The sequence below is a fragment of the Lepisosteus platostomus genome, chromosome 1 (assembly GCF_059453375.1).
Source record: "Lepisosteus platostomus isolate fLepPlt1 chromosome 1, fLepPlt1.hap1, whole genome shotgun sequence".
Taxonomy (NCBI): domain Eukaryota; kingdom Metazoa; phylum Chordata; class Actinopteri; order Semionotiformes; family Lepisosteidae; genus Lepisosteus; species Lepisosteus platostomus.
In genome coordinates, this window is record NC_142611.1 from 25540783 (window position 1) to 25558819 (window position 18037).

An 18037-nucleotide genomic window follows, 5' to 3' on the forward strand; every position below is an offset into this window, starting at 1 on the left:
CAACATTGGATCATTCAGAGATCCTCGCTGAACTTCTGGAGTGAGTTTGCTGCACTGAAAGTAAAGGGGCCGAATAATTTTGCACGCCCCACTTTTCATTTTTTTATTAGTTAAAAAAGTTTCAAAAATCCAATAGATTTCGTTCCACTTCACAATTGTGTCCCACTTGTTGGTGATTCTTCACATAAAATAAAAAAATTATATCTTTATGTTTGAAGCCTGAAATGTGGCAAAAGGTTGAAAAGTTCAAGGGGCCGAATACTTTCGCAAGGCACTGTAAATGCACTCGGGGTAGGTGACTCTGAGACAGACACTAAATAAGTCTGTATGGGTAGCTGCATCAGCATGCGTAGTCTGCAAAGGAACAAGTAATGTTTATTCCATGTTGAAAAGAGAAGAGAGAAAACACAATGTTTCAAAAAAGGCTTCTGAAAAGAAAGGCTTTGAATTTAGATTTAAATGCACTCAGTGTGGGTGAGTCTGACATCACTGGGGATACAAATCCAGAGCTCTGGGGTGCAGCTAGACAAGGTCCTGTCACCCACAGTTGTAGATGTTGTTGAGGACAGCTAGAAGACCAGAGTCAGACGGACAAAGGTTGCAAGGTGGGGAGTAGACAGATAATAAGCCAGATAGGTACTGAATGAGGATGAGGATTTTGAAGTTGACTCGAAACCTGATTGGAAGCCAGTGCAAGGACTTGAAGACAGGGGCAATGCAACCTGATCAGGATTCTGGATTTCAAATTCTGAACATATTGGAGATTGCTCAGTGTGGATTTAATTTCCCCAGTGAACAGGATCTGCATTTATTGTAGAAAAAAAGCCTTTGTTGATTTTTCTAGTTCCCTTTAAAGAAACTATTATTCCAAAATGCAGTATCCAGTACTCTTTATCCAGTACAGAGGATTTGGATCCTATTCCAGCAAACAACAGACAATTCCCCAGCAGTGTAGGACGCATACCCACGTGAGCCCGAAAGCGCTACATTATTAATAATATATTCTGTATCGCATTAACATTGGAATGTTCTTTTTTACAAGTGTAAAAAGTGTCCTCTATAACTCTTCAGTTTACAGAGAAATTCCACCAGAGCCTCAGAACATTGTCTAATAATACTCCTTTTGTGTCTAATTTTTGTTTTAGCTATATGCATATAATTTTATCGTTATTAATTTCTTTAGATACACAATTCCATATTATATTCCCTATTAATCAAATTATTAAAAGTATGCATTTTTTTACTGCGATAACGAGTTAAGTATTGACAGGAAATGTTAAAACATTATAGCTTTTTATGAAGTATATAAACTAAATATCAGAAGGAGCAGGTAAAAACATTTCCAAAATAACCACAGTATGTAACTGAATGAAAGACTTTGATGCTTAAAATGTTTAGGAAGAAAGTGGAATACTGGTGTGTATTTTTTATTTAAACTATCAATACCAGCCATATACAGTTTACATAATATGTTTGTTCCTAAATTAATATCGTTTATGGCCTTCAGACACATTATGCTCCTCTTCTTTTTATTAGCTACTAAAATTTCCCTTTAGTTGTAAAATTCCATATACTGTTAATTCAACACTAAGCGGATTAAAACATGCACAGTAAAGAGATTAAATGATTAAATTGTTTCACTAACAACCAATGCACCACAAGTGCCCCTGTCGGTTATTTTGGCCAGCCAAATCACATACTGCGGTACAACGCAGTGAACTGTGGGTAATTTCGCATGGTACGTGGATGTACCGTGCATTTTGAATGGCTGCATCTGTATTAGATGAGTTTTTTCTGTAGCTATTTCTATTGAATGTATAGAGGAGCTTTAGCAGCAATTGAATTGTTTTTATGAACTTACAAATTTTCACAGTGAAATAAAAGCAAAATACTTTTTTTCTTAAGTTCTTTATGGATTTTTGCTTTTGAGTTTTTCTGGATATCTGATAAATTATCAATATAATTTAGTGCTTCTCTGAAATGCAAGACAAATATTCCTATGAAAAAAGGTTAATTTGCTTTAAGTTGATGTATTTAGTTATGAAACACAATTTTGAAAAGCTCAGGTTGTCTTGTGTTTTTTGATAAATAGTTCATGGTGTGTTTTGAATTTGCTGGTAAAAATATGTTATTCAATAATTGTGCAGTTTCTGCCTAAAGTGCTGTTGTCAGCATTACACTGTTAATTTGTTTATTACAAAGTAGTTTCACAGTAGTGAAAACAAACTTAATGGTTGTGTTTAGAGGACATTGGAAATCACATTTGCAATATTTTGAGAAATTATTAAAATAGTTGTTTTTGGTAATGAAAAGTGTAGCATGGAAAGCAAATACATACATTTAGCTGGATATGCCTACCGAGGAGTCTGTAATGTTAAAAGTTTCTCTGATATTTTGTATCTTTATAAAGAGATGCTTGATGTCCTGAATAAAACTAAAGTAGGCTTGATTAAGTGGTAAATAGGGTCTATAGGTTAAACTAAATGTTAGGATTTATTTTAAAAAATGAATATTCTTCCTTGTTTCTTTTTGTTTGTCATGATCCCCATGTGTACCCCATGACTCATATGTCAATACCTAGAAAAAATCACTTTATTCTAAGCAGTTTCATTTGGAAGGGTGAGCTGCCAGAAGTTCAGTTGACAACCTTACAACAGTCCAAAGCCTGGATATTGTTATCGGCCTTTTCCTTTTAGGTTATTTAAGACCTCATGGAGGATCTGATGGAGGTCACTCACTCCTGGATTATCCTGTTTTGCAATGGGCTCTGTTTTAACCTCTCAACCACTAGTTAACTGTTTCAACTGTCAGTGGGAAGGGTTTAGTCTCTTCTCGTTAGATGATGTTCTCATGTTTATAATTAAGACCCTTCCAGGTAACTTTATATGGTATAGAAAATGCGAGTGATATGGCAATACCATAGTGGTGGTTCTATACATAAATAGCTCTCGGCTCTCTCTGTCATAGATGTAATCATGGTGTATGTGATATCTACCTTCATATTTTGGGAGTATGCTTGATAGAGTGCTATTGGACGTATGTAAGTGGGTTTTGGATGTAATATATGGCTCTGTTACTGAGCTCTAAACTACTGCAAATCAATGACATCTGAGTAACAGTTTTCAGACATTATAGTTTTCATTTATGGGTCTAACTGAAGCAAATAATCTGTTTATGTAATTCAGTTAATTTTGTTTGTGCAAAACACTGACAGTGTGAAAAAAATAAAAATAAAATACAGCAGTTCCAGATGCTGTGTAATTGTACACAGTGTAGTACCATGCACACATTGAAGGGAGAAATAAAATAATAACTCTACTGCCATTCAAGTATGTTTATAATATTAACTTGAAAGTATTGCAGAATTGTTTCCCAGCAATGGACACTTTGTAAAGTTTTTCCTATTTTAGAATGTAATGTTAACCAATAACTAGTTTGTCTCTTTCAGGTAGAAGTTGGAGATATAGTTAACATAAATGGCAAAGAGTTCATACCTGCTGATACAATACTTCTGTCATCAAGGTAGAGAAGGACCTTATTACAGTGAGAGTGTAGAGCTTCATTTCTCTACACCTGCACTATTTATGTTAATGCTCCAAGGAACTGATGACTAAAGAGGCAAAAACAACTGCATCTATGTAGAAGGGACTTTAAATATAATTTGAGCAAAATACTAGATTCAAAATGTGTCATATTCTTCTAGTTTAAAAAAACTAGATTCAATAGATATGGTATATGTGTTGTTTAATATGTATGCACTTTTTTTTGTCTTAATGGAATGTCATTCCCTTGGCAGAGAACATTACTTCATTAATTCTGATAATGTTTTTGTTTTCCTTCTCTTTTCAAAATCCATTTTAGGATCAGGTCTTGCCATAGAGTAGCCAGCTTTCTGATCTGAAAATACAATATTTTTTGCAAAACGTCATACATTATTTGCATTATACATGCTTGTTAGCATTTAAAATTAATTTAGAAAGTATCAAAAACTGTGAGATAACATTATTGTTACCTTGGCTATTGAGCTGGATTTACATCCAAGATTTGTTTCTGAACTACAAAGTATATGTAAATTTCTAAATATGTAAATGGTGCTTTTATAACTCTGCCTGTTAGAACTATTCTTCTGAATTTGGGTGCTTCTCTGCACCTTTTGCTTTTATACCTTCTTTTGTTTTTAGTAAAGCTGTAGTTGCTCTAGGTGCTGTATGATTAGTCCAATATTTTGTTTTAAGCTTGCATGACCTGATTGAAATGGGTGTTGAAAAAAAAAACAACTCTGCAAAGAAGCCTTTAACATTGTATGTTCTTTTCCTATGTAATCAAGTTTTCATTTCTTCTCTTTGTTGTTCATTTGCTCCTTCCCCTCCCTCCCTTTCTTCTCCCCCTTTCCAAACTCTTGTTTTTTTAAACCCCACCTTCATGTTGTGTTCTGATCCTTCACTTGCTGGGATATAACTTAGGTGACAGTGGGGGAGATAGTCAAAGTGACCAATGGGGAACATCTCCCAGCTGATCTCGTCATCCTTTCGTCCAGGTCAGAAATAAGTGGTCACCTAGGACACAATAAACCAGTGGGTCCTCAGGTACTTTCATAGAATGTTTTAAATGCCATTAGGAAATTACTTGCATAAATGACATTCAATTCATAACAATTTTAGGCCTGTGCGATAGATTATTTAACAGTAATGGAAAGACTATTAAACACATAAATAAAATAATTATAGGTCTCCCTTTTTAGCTAATCATTTACCTACTGTAGCTATGCGTATTTATGTTTCAAGCTGATTATAAACAGAGGTGAAAGTAAAGGCTATAGTAATAAAAAACACTTTTCAACATTCCATGTTTACTCAATAGCATACTGTGAATATAGAAATGACTCAAAGTAACAGGTTTGTTGTTGATTTCGCTTATACTTGTTTCTATATACAGTGCCTTGCGAAAGTATTCGGCCCCCTTGAACTTTTCAACCTTTTGCCACATTTCAGGCTTCAAACATAAAGATATAAATTTTTTATTTTATGTGAAGAATCACCAACAAGTGGGACACAATTGTGAAGTGGAACGAAATCTATTGGATTTTTGAAACTTTTTTAACTAATAAAAAAATGAAAAGTGGGGCGTGCAAAAGTATTCGGCCCCTTTACTTTCAGTGCAGCAAACTCACTCCAGAAGTTCAGCGAGGATCTCTGAATGATCCAATGTTGTCCTAAATGACTGATGGTGATAAATAGAATCCACCTGTGTGTAATCAAGTCTCTGTATAAATGCACCTGCTCTGTGATAGTCTCAAGGTTCTGTTGAAAGCGCAGAGAGCATCATGAAGACCAAGGAACACACCAGGCAGGTCCGTAATACTGTTGTGGAGAAGTTTAAAGCCGGATTTGGATACAAAAAGATTTCCCAAGCTTCAAACATCCCAAGGAGCACTGTGCAAGCGATCATCTTGAAATGGAAGGAGTATCAGACCACTGCAAATCTACCAAGACCTGGCCGTCCCTCTAAACTTTCAGCTCAGACAAGGAGAAGACTGATCAGAGATGCAGCCAAGAGGCCCATGATCACTCTGGATGAACTGCAGAGAACTACAGCTGAGGTGGGAGAGTCTGTCCATAGGACAACAATCAGTCTTACACTGCACAAATCTGGCCTTTATGGAAGAGTGGCAAGAAGAAAGCCATTTCTCAAAGATATCCATTAAAAGTCTCGTCTAAAGTTTGCCACAAGCCACCTGGGAGACACCCCAAACATGTGGAAGAAGGTGCTCTGGTCAGATGAAACCAAAATCGAACTTTTTGGCCACAATGCAAAACGATATGTTTGGCGTAAAAGCAACACAGCTCATCACCCTCAACACACCATCCCCACTGTCAAACATGGTGGTGGCAGCATCATGGTTTGGGCCTGCTTTTCTTCAGCAGGGACAGGGAAGATGGTTAAAATTGAGGGGAAGATGGATGCAGCCAAATACAGGACCATTCTGGATGAAAACCTGTTGGAGTCTGCAAAAGACCTGAAACTGGGACGGAGATTTATCTTCCAACAAGACAATGATCCCAAACATACAGCAAAATCTACAAAGGAATGGTTCACAAATAAACGTATCCAGGTGTTTGAATGGCCAAGTCAAAGTCCAGACCTGAATCCAATCGAGAATCTGTGGAAAGAGCTGAAAACTGCTGTTCACAAACGCTCTCCATCCAACCTCACTGAGCTCGAGCTGTTTTGCAAGGAAGAATGGGCAAGAATTTCAGTCTCTCGATGTGCAAAACTGATAGAGACATACCCCAAGCGACTTGCAGCTGTAATCGCAGCAAAAGGTGGCTCTACAAAGTATTAACGCAAGGGGGCCGAATAATTTTGCACGCCCCACTTTTCATTTTTTTATTAGTTAAAAAAGTTTCAAAAATCCAATAGATTTCGTTCCACTTCACAATTGTGTCCCACTTGTTAATGATTCTTCACATAAAATAAAAAATTTATATCTTTATGTTTGAAGCCTGAAATGTGGCAAAAGGTTGAAAAGTTCAAGGGGGCCGAATACTTTCGCAAGGCACTGTAGCTTATTCCATGGCAATCCCAAACACCAGCTGCAGCTGAAGCTGGGTCAAAAAAGTTATTATCCTTGCACCCACATCCTGAACCCTTACACTCATTTTTTGGTCATAATTTTGGCATTTTAAATTGATGGACAGTGACCTTTAAATTTTTGTGAAATCAAACGTTTTTATTGTAGATTTATGTATTTGAAGCCTTGAATGCACATAAAGTCTATTTACACACAAACCCTATAAATCAAAACAAGAAAAATGTTTAAGCTACAAATGATTGTTATTAATTAGAATATCAAAATAGTTTGAGTTTTGAAATTTGAAATACATTTTCCATAAGGCACTACACAAAATACATTGTAATACATAGAAATTCTAGTTTTTTAAATTTTAACACTTTAAGAGGTTGAGGTTTTTTGTGTATAAACTATAGTGAAATGTGGGTTTTTTGTACAGTTGTATAGAGGACCCACTGTCTTACTGGATGTTGCATGCATGAACTGCTGTTGCTGACTGTAGTGTTCCTCAATGTTGTGTTAAATTGCATGTTGTGACACTGCTTGTTTGTATAAGCCCTAACTGCACTAAACTTAAGCTAATGCTACTTCACTAATCATTACTTTTATTGAAAGGCTGTTTTATTTAGTCACACAGTATTTTCATTTTCTGCCTCTTGCCTTCCTCTTTTAATTAACTGGGCTGCCTCTTGCTCATACTCAGGTTTAAAGAACTACAATCCCTGAGTACATTTTTCAAGGGATAACAAGTCGTTTCCCCTTATGCTATGTCTTGCTCAGACTGTTTTCTTTTATTGCTATAACGCACAAACTCATTGTTTATGTATATATTTTTTTATTATTAGAAACTAAAAATTGCATTTTAAATGTACTGTAGATAGTGCTGTCTGATCATTATAGATGTTCAAGATAATCATTTTTGTCCTCTCCTATTTCTTAATAGGAATAGGATTTCAAAATAATTGAATGATGAATAAAGATCTTAGTATCATTCTAGATTAATTAATAATTCTGTTAGGCAAAAATGATATACAGCTAAAAACTTTTTACATTTTTGACAAACATTATCACAATATTATTCTTATTTCCTTAATATCTTTAGAGACTTGGAATATAAATATAAATCATTATTGAGAGATTTTCATGATTGATGAAGCAGTAATCATAATTATTTTCAAATTATTAAGAAATATTGAACTTGTCCCTAACAACCACTTCATTATAGTTGCACAGGATAGATATAGATCATTTCTTTTTTTTTATTAATCAGTGAACCTCAAGCAATGTGCTACATCGAAACATCCAACTTGGATGGAGAAACAAACCTTAAAATTCGACAAGTGAGTATTTTTTCATCCTGATCATTTTATGTTCTACTTTATTTTGTCTAATATACTAATAAGACTTTTGGATCTATATAATGCAGGGAGGAAATATGCATATTAATCTGTGTAGGAAAATCTGACATCTTCTTCTGGTGACATTCATAGAAATGCCATTTTAGTCTGATTTACATTCCCACAACACTGACAGGTAGACAAAAACATATCATTATTGCAGTTGCTTAATTGGACAGCTTGACTGGTAAACTCTGCTCTTAAAATGTCCTTGACTCATGAGGATGTATACTGTAGCTTTTTTTGTAATGGAACAGTTAATAAGGGTCACTAAGTATAAAAACAACCACTAATTGCTTACTTAGCAATGTGGTTTCATTTACAATAATTTTGTGTTGCTTGTTTCATAAGTCTAAGATGGTCATTTTTCTGTGCTCTGTAAGCAATTATAATGTCAGCAATTTAAGTTTTTTGTATATATTTGTATATATATAATGCTTCTTTTCTGTGTAATAGAAAATTAAATACTTTGTAGTTTTCGCTTGGTAGCCTGGATTCAATTCCTAACACCATTAGTATTCCAATAGTTCATCATTTGTCTTAATGCTAATCATACAATCTAAATGATAGAAGAAAATAGAAATAAACATGAAAAGACAGTTTGTTCTTTCTTTTCATTAAATCATTTATACATAACTGAAATCGTCTTTATTCATAATAGGAAGCTATCTTGGCTTTGTTAGACTCAAACATTTTATACTGTAATTTTTTATACTCTATACTGTAAAACTTTTATACTGTAAAGTTAAATTATACTATTTAATTAAGCATAACTTAAGCTCTGATAAAAATAATGACGTACGTTTATACTGTATGTCACACGTATTCTCCTTCCCACCCACTTGTTGCTTTAGTGCTGTGCCCCACATTAGGACATTTTGCTGGCTTTTTCAACCCAGTTCATTCAACATAATGCATTGTCGATATCTGATTAATTTTAATAAAAATCTGTTCTCAGTTTATATCTCATACAGTAAATGTCCAATACAAAAAGTGATGTACAGTAGTTTCAAACAAGAGTGTGAAAAGCTTCAGTGAGTTGGGCAGCCACTAAGCTAAGTCTCTGAAGTTCTTTTGCTCTAATTTGTACTAAAATGTTTGATTGGATAGTATAAAGTCTAATAAAGTAACTTAAAACATTAAGACAAATTGTGCCATGAATAAGTAAAAATGCATTTAAATGAATGCAAAAGCATTTTAATAAAATTGATATTTTCAGTTTCCAGTTGGTGTTGTGTTTAGATTACTGAGGGTGTTAAGGTTCAGTGAGCACTGCAATCTTTTTTGGCCATTGGGCAGTATGATTTGGCAGGCCAAGTCATAATGCAGTATACTGTATCTAACTCACAGTGGCAATAAGGTAAGACACCCATTGTGAATGGCTGCATCTATAAGTGTCCTGGTTCATTGCAAGTAAAAACATTAGTAAAAACATTCATGATGATAGTGTTAGCTGATGGGACAGCTTATTGATTTAACACCAACTATGTTTTAGCTGTCTTGTTTCTAGTAAGAATTATATATTTGCAGTGCAAAGAGCATTGTGGAAGCAAACATAGGAATTGTGCAAGCATACCTAATTTGTCTTTCCTTTTTCAACATTTTGTTTACACTTCTTTCGATGGTGCCAACTGCCACATTTTTCTATGAATGTTTCTCATAAGCTTTCCCTATTAACATGTTGTTGCAGGGCTTGCAGATCACAACAGAAATAAAAGACATTGACAGTTTAACACGGCTCTCTGGTCGCATGGAATGTGAAAATCCAAATCGGCATCTGTATGATTTTGTTGGAAATATAGGACTTGAAGGTCACAGGTAAGTTTATTTAATTTAACTTTACTAACCAAAATAATGTTTTTTAAATTATTAAAATAATAAATGTGTATGGTGATATTTAGCTTCATGTAACCTACTTAACTGTATAGTTTGAATATTTAAAACAGATATTTTATATTTGAGATGAAAAGTTGCTTAAAAAAAGTAAATGCACTTTGTTTTGTACGTACCATACAATTTGTTGTGTGCAGATCAGTTAAATACAAACATAATTAGCAGAATGTTTTTGTTGCTGCATGTTTGCTTATAAAGCTATGATTAGCTTAGCTTGATTGAACAGATACAAATTTAAAGGTTAACAGTCAAGCTTAGTAATATATGTGAGACAAATTTCATAGTATACAATAAATATTTTATGCATCAAAGTTTTAACATGCTTGTTCTAACATTATAAAGTTTATATACTGTACTTCATTAAAAGTTATAATGTTTTATCCTTTTCTCAGACTATGTAGTAAGAAAAGGTGTACTGATTTAATACCACCATCATGAATCATGAAGCTAAGCAGCTGAAAATATCAAGTGGATGTTTTGGAAACATTTTGACATTTGTTTTTTTAAAAAAAAAACGTTTATTGTCCTTATAGCGATCATGAACAATGGAGCGCTTATGTACTGTAATGTAGTGCGCTCTACACAGGCGGTTCTAAGCCCCATCAGAACATTACTCAGTTTGTTTGTTATATAGCCTAATATATCAAATTAGTTCACTATTATAGCTTGTTGTGAACGCGATGTGCCTCTTTCAGGTTAACATCCGAATTGAGAAAATCTATATTTCGTCTTAATTCAAATTTCAGCAACCAGTAATCAGCCAACAGTTTAAATTGAAATTCAGAACTTTAAACCTTATATTGTAATGTACATTACTGCGTAGTCCAAAGACTTGCTGAGAGGTTGTTTCTGGCAAAATTGGCTCTGGCGTGACTGTGTGTATCTGGATAAATTATTATAAGTGATGGTTTTGTTTTAAGTTAAACAAAGGAGGGAAGAAGGGTTATTTTTTACAATTGCCAGTAACTGGAGAACAGCTTATCAATATGTTGAAATCAAACCACGAGAGCGAAGATAGACGTGTTACACCTTTAAGTGAGCCAGTGACTCACTCTGTTGTTTAGTAATGTACACAACAATCTTGTTACTAGGGCTGGGTGATATGGCCAAAAACATTATCACGATAAAAATTTTCGTATCAGTCGATATCGATAATTGTCACGATAAATGACATTGTTTCTTTCAAGTTTAAAGGCAGATTTTTTCTCCTTAGTGAAAGTTGAAGAAACCAGACAGTTAATTGGTAAATTAAACATCTCTTTATTTTAAGAACACAACAAACACTTGCCAAACAGCAGAAATTATTCAAAAGAGTATTCTTTTTTATGTCAAAATATGCATGAGTAAAATTTACAAAATAAATATATTAATAGAAAAATTAAATACTGCAGTGTGATAAAACACATAGAAGATGGCTCAGACAGACTGCAAAGTTTAAAGTGCTCTGTTTTATGTCTGATCGTAAAAAGCCAAAATATCTCCAAATTACCGAAGTTGAATGACCTTTTCTGTCGACGATGTCATCGTCCTTCGAGCTGGTCGTTGGCAGCACTATATTTGCTTCAGTGTCGCTCATTTCTCCACTTTAACTACAATCCTGTCAGCCACCACCGTGTGGGTAAGCAATACTACGTTAGCTGCCCGGTCTGCAACACGCGCAGTATTGCAGACCGAACATTTATCAAACTTTTGTTAAAATTATATCGAGGAAAATTATATTGCTATAATTATCGTTATCAAATTATCGCCCAACACTACTTGTTACACAAAATATTTTAGACCAAAGCACTCACTTATTAAACTCCGATATCATGACTGATTTGACTTAGTATTTGCCTCATTTAGCTGAAACGGAAAAAGAAGGCATTCGGTAGTTAAATTTATTGGAGGATGCTCTGTTTTATTAACAGACAGTCCGACTCAAACCTGTGTCCTACAGTGATATAGACTTGGCTACTGTCACCCCCATTAAAAAATGTGCTTATCGCATAAATCCTGCTAAACTAGAAGCGTTGCAGAAGGTGATATACTGTACATTACTAGCTGGAGCATGGTTTAGTTCAAACAAGGAAGTCCGTAGAGTTCCCTATGTTTATTGGTACAAAACCTTGATGGGATGTCACGGTTCTATACAGATTACAGAAAAGCAAACACTGAAACTCCACCAGACATCGTATGTACTGTTTAACCATACTCAAGGACAATGCGCTGTTCCCTTTTGTAATAGGGTTACTCCCTAGAAATTAGACACAACAAGGGCATGGACAATGTTGTGTGGCTCTGGGGGAATTTGTCTGTAAACTGAAGAGTTATAGAGGAGACAAGTTGTTTAAAATGAAATTAAAGAAGAGGGATTTTTCAAAGAGATAGTTCTCCTTATATAAATCTGGTCATGGGGGGAGGGGTGGCTATATTGATATCTCAAAAAGCTCAGTTTGAATTTCTTACAGCAGTAAAAGACAAGTAGGGGAGATTTGTGTTAGTGTCAGGAAAAGTGAAGGGTAAATTATTAACATTGCTTAATGTATATGCCTCCCTGGTAGTGATTTTGTTTTTCTATAAAAAATGCTTGACATGATGGCTAATGCAAAAGGGACAATAATATGTGGTGGTGATTGGAATGTACATCTGAACCTCAGGCTCCATATACCTACTCAGAGGGTTAAATCACTTAATGAAAAGATTAATTTACCAATGGATGGGAATATTCAAATAAATTCAGTTTAATTTATTTTTATATAGAGCCTTTCACAACAAGGTTGCCCCAAGGCGCTTAACAAAGCAACTGACCATACATGTTGTGAATACAGAACAGAAAAGATCAGAGACAACGAAGGAGAGGAACCAAAAACTCCTTAGTAAGGAGAAAAAAAACATAGGGGTCCAAAGTCAACTGGCTGCCCAACCCCTTTGGGCATGCTAACATTATACAATTAAAAAAAGGGAATACATAAATAAGTGTAGTAATACATCCATCGTGTCTTCTGTATGTCAGTACTCTTGCAGATCTCTGTAAACCAGCAAAATCCTCCTAAACGATAGCTACATCCATGATATCCCTCTTGGATCCATGGCAGTGATGCAGCATCCAACTCAGATGGTGCCGAGCCCGGGTGCCATCCGGACATGTGGGGAGGAGAATAGGATAGTTTGGTCAGAGCAGATGTGTCTACCTGGTGGGCCAACACAGAGACACACAATGATGTAAGGTATGAGTAGGCTAAGCTGAAGTAATAGGTTTTCAGTCTGGATTTGAATACTGAGATTGACCCGGCATCCCGAACAAGGGGTGGGAGACTGTTCCATAAATTAGGGGCCCTGTAACTAAAGGCTTTACTACCAACTGTTTTTTTATTAATGCATGGAATATGAAGAAGACGTGCATTCTGTGATCTAAGTGGGCGACTTGTATACATTAATAAGTTCCATTAGATAGACAGGTGCCTGACCTCTGAAAGCCTTATAAGTAATAAAAATGTTTTTGAATTCTGCCCTGTACCTGACAGGAAGTCAATGAAGTGAGCTAAGTATAGGGGATATATGGTCGTACTTTCTGCTTCTAATAACAATTTTAGCTTCTGCATTCTGAATTTCCTGTAAGGTGTTGAAAGACTCTGATAGTAGGGCATTGCAGTTGTCTAACCTGATGTATACCAGAGCATGTATTAAGTTCTCTGTGTCTTAAGTGGAGAGAAAATGCCTTAGTTTTGCAATATTTCTTAAATTTAGTAAGCATATTTTTGATACTGTTTTAACATGAGAGTTAACTGAGAGCCTTGTGTCTAATATGACGCCTAGGTTACGTGCTGATTCTTTGAGGCAAATTTTTAAATCCTCTGAGTTAAGTGCTGAAGTTATAGTAGACCTATCAGTATTGTTGCCTCCAAACAACAGAACCACAAACAGTGTTTGGAGTTTCTGACACTGCTCTCAAATGGTTCAAATCTTACCTAACTGTTCGCTGTCACTTTGTCTCTCTTAATGGGTACAGGTCTGAAATTGATCTTGTTAAGTCTGGTGTTCCTCAGGGCTCAATACTGGGCCCCTTGCTCTTCAGCATTTTCAGATGCAGCCACTCAAAACGAGCAGGGTATGCTGCAGTACAACGTGGTGGGCGTGTCGCAATGAAATTTTGCGTCATACCGTATGCAAATTAGATTGTGTTAATAGTATCTGGAATCACCTTGTAAAACCGGCAGGTGGAGCTAATAAAGTTTAACCTCTCATATACAGCATTTGAGCTGTCACCAGAAAACACTCGATTTCGAATCCCGATCACCGCTGAGGGACAATCTTTATTCAATTAAGAATTTAAGTTGGATACTCTTTAGACTTTTAAGTTTAAACTGTGTATTACAACATTTTCATCATTATACATAAAAATATTGGTATATTTTATGAAAGCAAGATTGCTCAATTGGACAAAAGTACACAACCTACCACCTTTATCATAAATATTTTTATTATGTAGAAATATGTTATGCATCAGTCTTTACCGAAGATGTTACTAATAGTATTAATAATGAATGACCTTAGACAAGCTGTAAACTCAAAGTATTACCCTGGTCCACATTCTTTGTAACCGTCTTTGTAAACGAAAAGACTTTAATTTTTCATTGACAATAAGTAACACCACAGCATTTCGTTGATCCGATCACGCATCCGTTTCCAATCATACAAAGTAAGTTTTAAGAATCTCCAATGCACCATGCCTTTCACATGCTCATAAAAGATATTGATTTAGGAACATAAACATATTACTGTATGTAAACTGTACTGTATATGGATGGTCTTAATAGTTTAAAGAAAAAATACACACCAGTATTCCATTTCTCCCTAAACATTTTAAGCATCAAAGTCTTACATGTGGTTATATTGAAACGTTTTTACGTGCTCCTTCTAACCATATTACTGTACGTTTATATACTTTGTGAAAATTAATCATTTTAACCTTTTCTGCCAATACGCTTGTTATCGGATTAAACAAAAGCATACTTTTAGAATTGGATTAATAGGGAATATAATATGGATTTGCGTATCTAAATACATTATAAATAACTATATTAATATACTGTTGCACAAACAGTAGTATAAGACTTTCCACTGATATGTGTATTGCTGTTTCAGTGCTTGTTACATGACTTGCCTTGGTGGCATGATAGCTTAAGTGACTGACTTATACCCCTGAGGTTGGGTGTTCAAACCCAGTTGCCATGAGTTTTCTTTTAACAAATAAACATTTATTTGAAAAATAACAAATATTATTGGCATTATATTGACATTTTTTAGATTTCTAAATATCACAACAGGTCCGTACTGTATGTACACAGTGGTACCGCAGGGTGTAGGGTGCAAATCACGTGAGCCCGAAAGCCCTACATTAATGCTGTGCATTCGCCTGGTGCTGCAAGGTTTTCACATCTCTCTCTCTCTGCGGGAGTGCTGGCTGTGCCAAATTTCACTACACAAAGTCTGAGTCTCTGTGTCTACATTGTTTGTAAACAAACCGGTTTCACAGGTATTTTCAAAGTAGAACAGGGCAAGTCTTCCAATGAAAGACAGTCCACCTTCCCCGCACTGACAAATGTTTTCTTAGAAAAACACATTCACAGCGCGAAGCTGTCAGTCGGTTTGAACACCATGGGTGCTGTTTTTAGTAAGCTGCTGAGTAAAGACTAGAAATTTTCCAGCTGTTAGCAGTATTGTGTATATAGTATTATGTAAAGGCTGCGAAAAGTTTCACAAGTAGAGGTTTTTAAAATTAGGCTTGGCAAACGATTTTTTTAATTCTTAAAAAAAAAAAACGAGATATAATGATGTGTTCCTACTTAGACAATGCACGACGTTAAAAGCTATAAAAACAGGTTTCGATAGTTAATAACCACTTTTTATGCATGGAAAACGGGTGATTTTCCTTCCTCGTGATCAGCTTAGAATCTGTGTGTATGCTGTAAAGTTTTTACTTCTTAATCAAACGTTTAAAACACACGAATTTCATAAAAACAACACACGTTTCGAATAGAAATAAAATCATATTCTGATATCTTCCTGGTATGTAGAACAGATCAGGATGTCTTTTTTCCCCAATCAAAGGCTCTGAAAACAGTGCGCCGCCCACTGCGCTACGTCAGAGGGGGAGGTGGCACCGAGAGGGAGGAAGTGCGGAGCTCAGTATTGCAAAATTGGTGTAAAGCACCAATTGTGTCTGCGTTCATAACTTAGTGTTTAAATTAAACAATGTAGTGTACTCTCACGAGGCACCAGTTCTGTAGGGTTTGGGCATTTACGGGGACAATTATTAATTGTAGCCGTAAATCACAAAATTGATTCTTTTAATGGCCTTAGAATCCAACCATGCGATATAACTCAAACAACGCACACACACACGGGTACTAATACACGAGGATACATTTATTAATACACAGAATATGCATGTAAACCTAACAGATCTTATCGAGAGGGTTATCAGAATACAAAAGGTATATATTCAATCAGTTACGAAGAGTTACATATAACAAGAGGACATACGTTCGGTATATCATTAATTTAGACCGTTTCATAAAGTGAACTTGGTTACAACTTCTACATTAGATACTCAAAACAAGTACATTACTCTTAGGAATTAAATTGATATCAACTGGTTGGGATAACAATTGAATTCTCGAGCTGTAATGCAGTGAAGTTGAATACTCATCCAATCTCTGGGGATTCAGATCTCCTGCGGGCTCTCTGGCTCCGTGCCAGGCTGTGCTGTGTTGCTTGCGATGGTGCGCTGCTGATGCTCACTGACCGGCTAGTTAGTGTTGGCTTTAACTAGCAAAGTTTGTGCACAGGAGAAAAGATGACTGTGGGTCCCAGCAAGTCAGGAAGAGGACCAGTTCGTTCCTGATGAAGAGCTAGTTCTGAATAGTGCTTCAGCTGTCCACAGTTCTGACCTGTTCACGAGGCCTGCTGCTGGTGCTAACCTCGGATGGATCCTCTGGTTACTCTCTGGCAAACTCCGCTCTCGACTCTTAGAACAAAGGAAAGTTCTGGCACTCGGACACACTGGCCGTTCCGTGGTTGTCCGGGCTGAGTCTCAGGATGGTCAGGAGGCGCGCTGCGAGAATGTTCTGCCCTTGGGAGCCTTCTGCTCCTGGGCCGTCCTGCCCTGGAATTCTCCTTTGAATTCCCTTTAGAATTGTTCACAGAATTCTCCTTCAGGCTCTCTGTGTTGCCTGTTTTTACCTGGAGGAACTTCAGCTCGTTGATTGGCTGAAAGTTCCATGGGCATCAGAGTCCCACGTGGGTTACTCGGCCCTACCAGTCCCTGATTGGTTGATCAAGGTGAGATATGAGTCACTTACTCCTGACACTTAGGAATGCAGTCCAGATGTCCATCTGGCACTCCCTAGACAGATAGGCGCCAATGGATGACCATTGATCATGATAGCCAGGCTTAGCTAAGTGCATCTCCCTTTGGGAGCTGTCCCTTATTAAAAGAAAACATCTTTAAATCAGCCTGCTTGAATAGTTTCTCTGTGGCTGCACCACAGAGATGAACAGAGAGATGAGGCCTCATTTGGGAAAGCACAGCAACACTTAATTCTGCCTTATTAATAAGCCTCGCTGCTACACTATGAATACGTATGGTGTGTATATTTTCTTTAAAATACAAATACCAGCAATATACAGTTTACACAATATGTTTATGTTCCTAAATTAATATAGTTTATGACCTTCAGATGCATTATATTCCTATTCTTTTTATGCTCAGCTACTAAAATTACCCTTCGGATGAGACGTAAAACCGAGGTCCTGACTCTCTGTGGTCGTTAAAAATCCCAGGGCGTTTCTCGAAAAGAGTAGGGGTGTAACCCCGGCGTCCTGGCCAAATTTCCCATTGGCCTTAACCAATCATGGCCTCCTAATAATCCCCATCTATAAATTGGCTTCATTACTCTCTGCTCTCCTCCCCACTAATAGCTGATGTGTGGTGAGCGTTCTGGCGCACTATGGCTGCCGTCGCATCATCCAGGTGGATGCTGCACATTGGTGGTGGTGGAGGGGAGACCCCATTACCTGTAAAGCGCTTTGAGTGGAGTGTCCAGAAAAGCGCTATATAAGTGTAAGCAATTATTATTATATTATTATTTAGTGGTAAAATTCCATATACTGTAAATATTCAATACTAAGC

At 36.2% G+C, this 18037-nt stretch overlaps 1 protein-coding gene across 6 annotated transcripts in view; it reads left to right on the forward strand.

Annotated features, from left to right (window-relative positions):
- The window catches only part of atp8a1 (ATPase phospholipid transporting 8A1), a 347507-nt gene that overhangs the window by 131109 nt on the left and 198361 nt on the right, over positions 1-18037 (forward strand). For 2 of the 6 annotated variants that reach the window (XM_088627575.1, XM_088627593.1), the window contains exons 7-9: positions 3449-3522; positions 7842-7911; positions 9659-9786. In XM_088627575.1, the coding sequence (XP_088483701.1) occupies positions 3449-3522; positions 7842-7911; positions 9659-9786 (272 nt within the window). Of the gene's footprint in view, positions 1-3434; positions 3523-4463; positions 4587-7841; positions 7912-9658; positions 9787-18037 lie in introns of those variants that run through there. The other 4 variants (XM_088627583.1, XM_088627597.1, XM_088627606.1 and 1 more) reach the window with 3 other exon arrangements.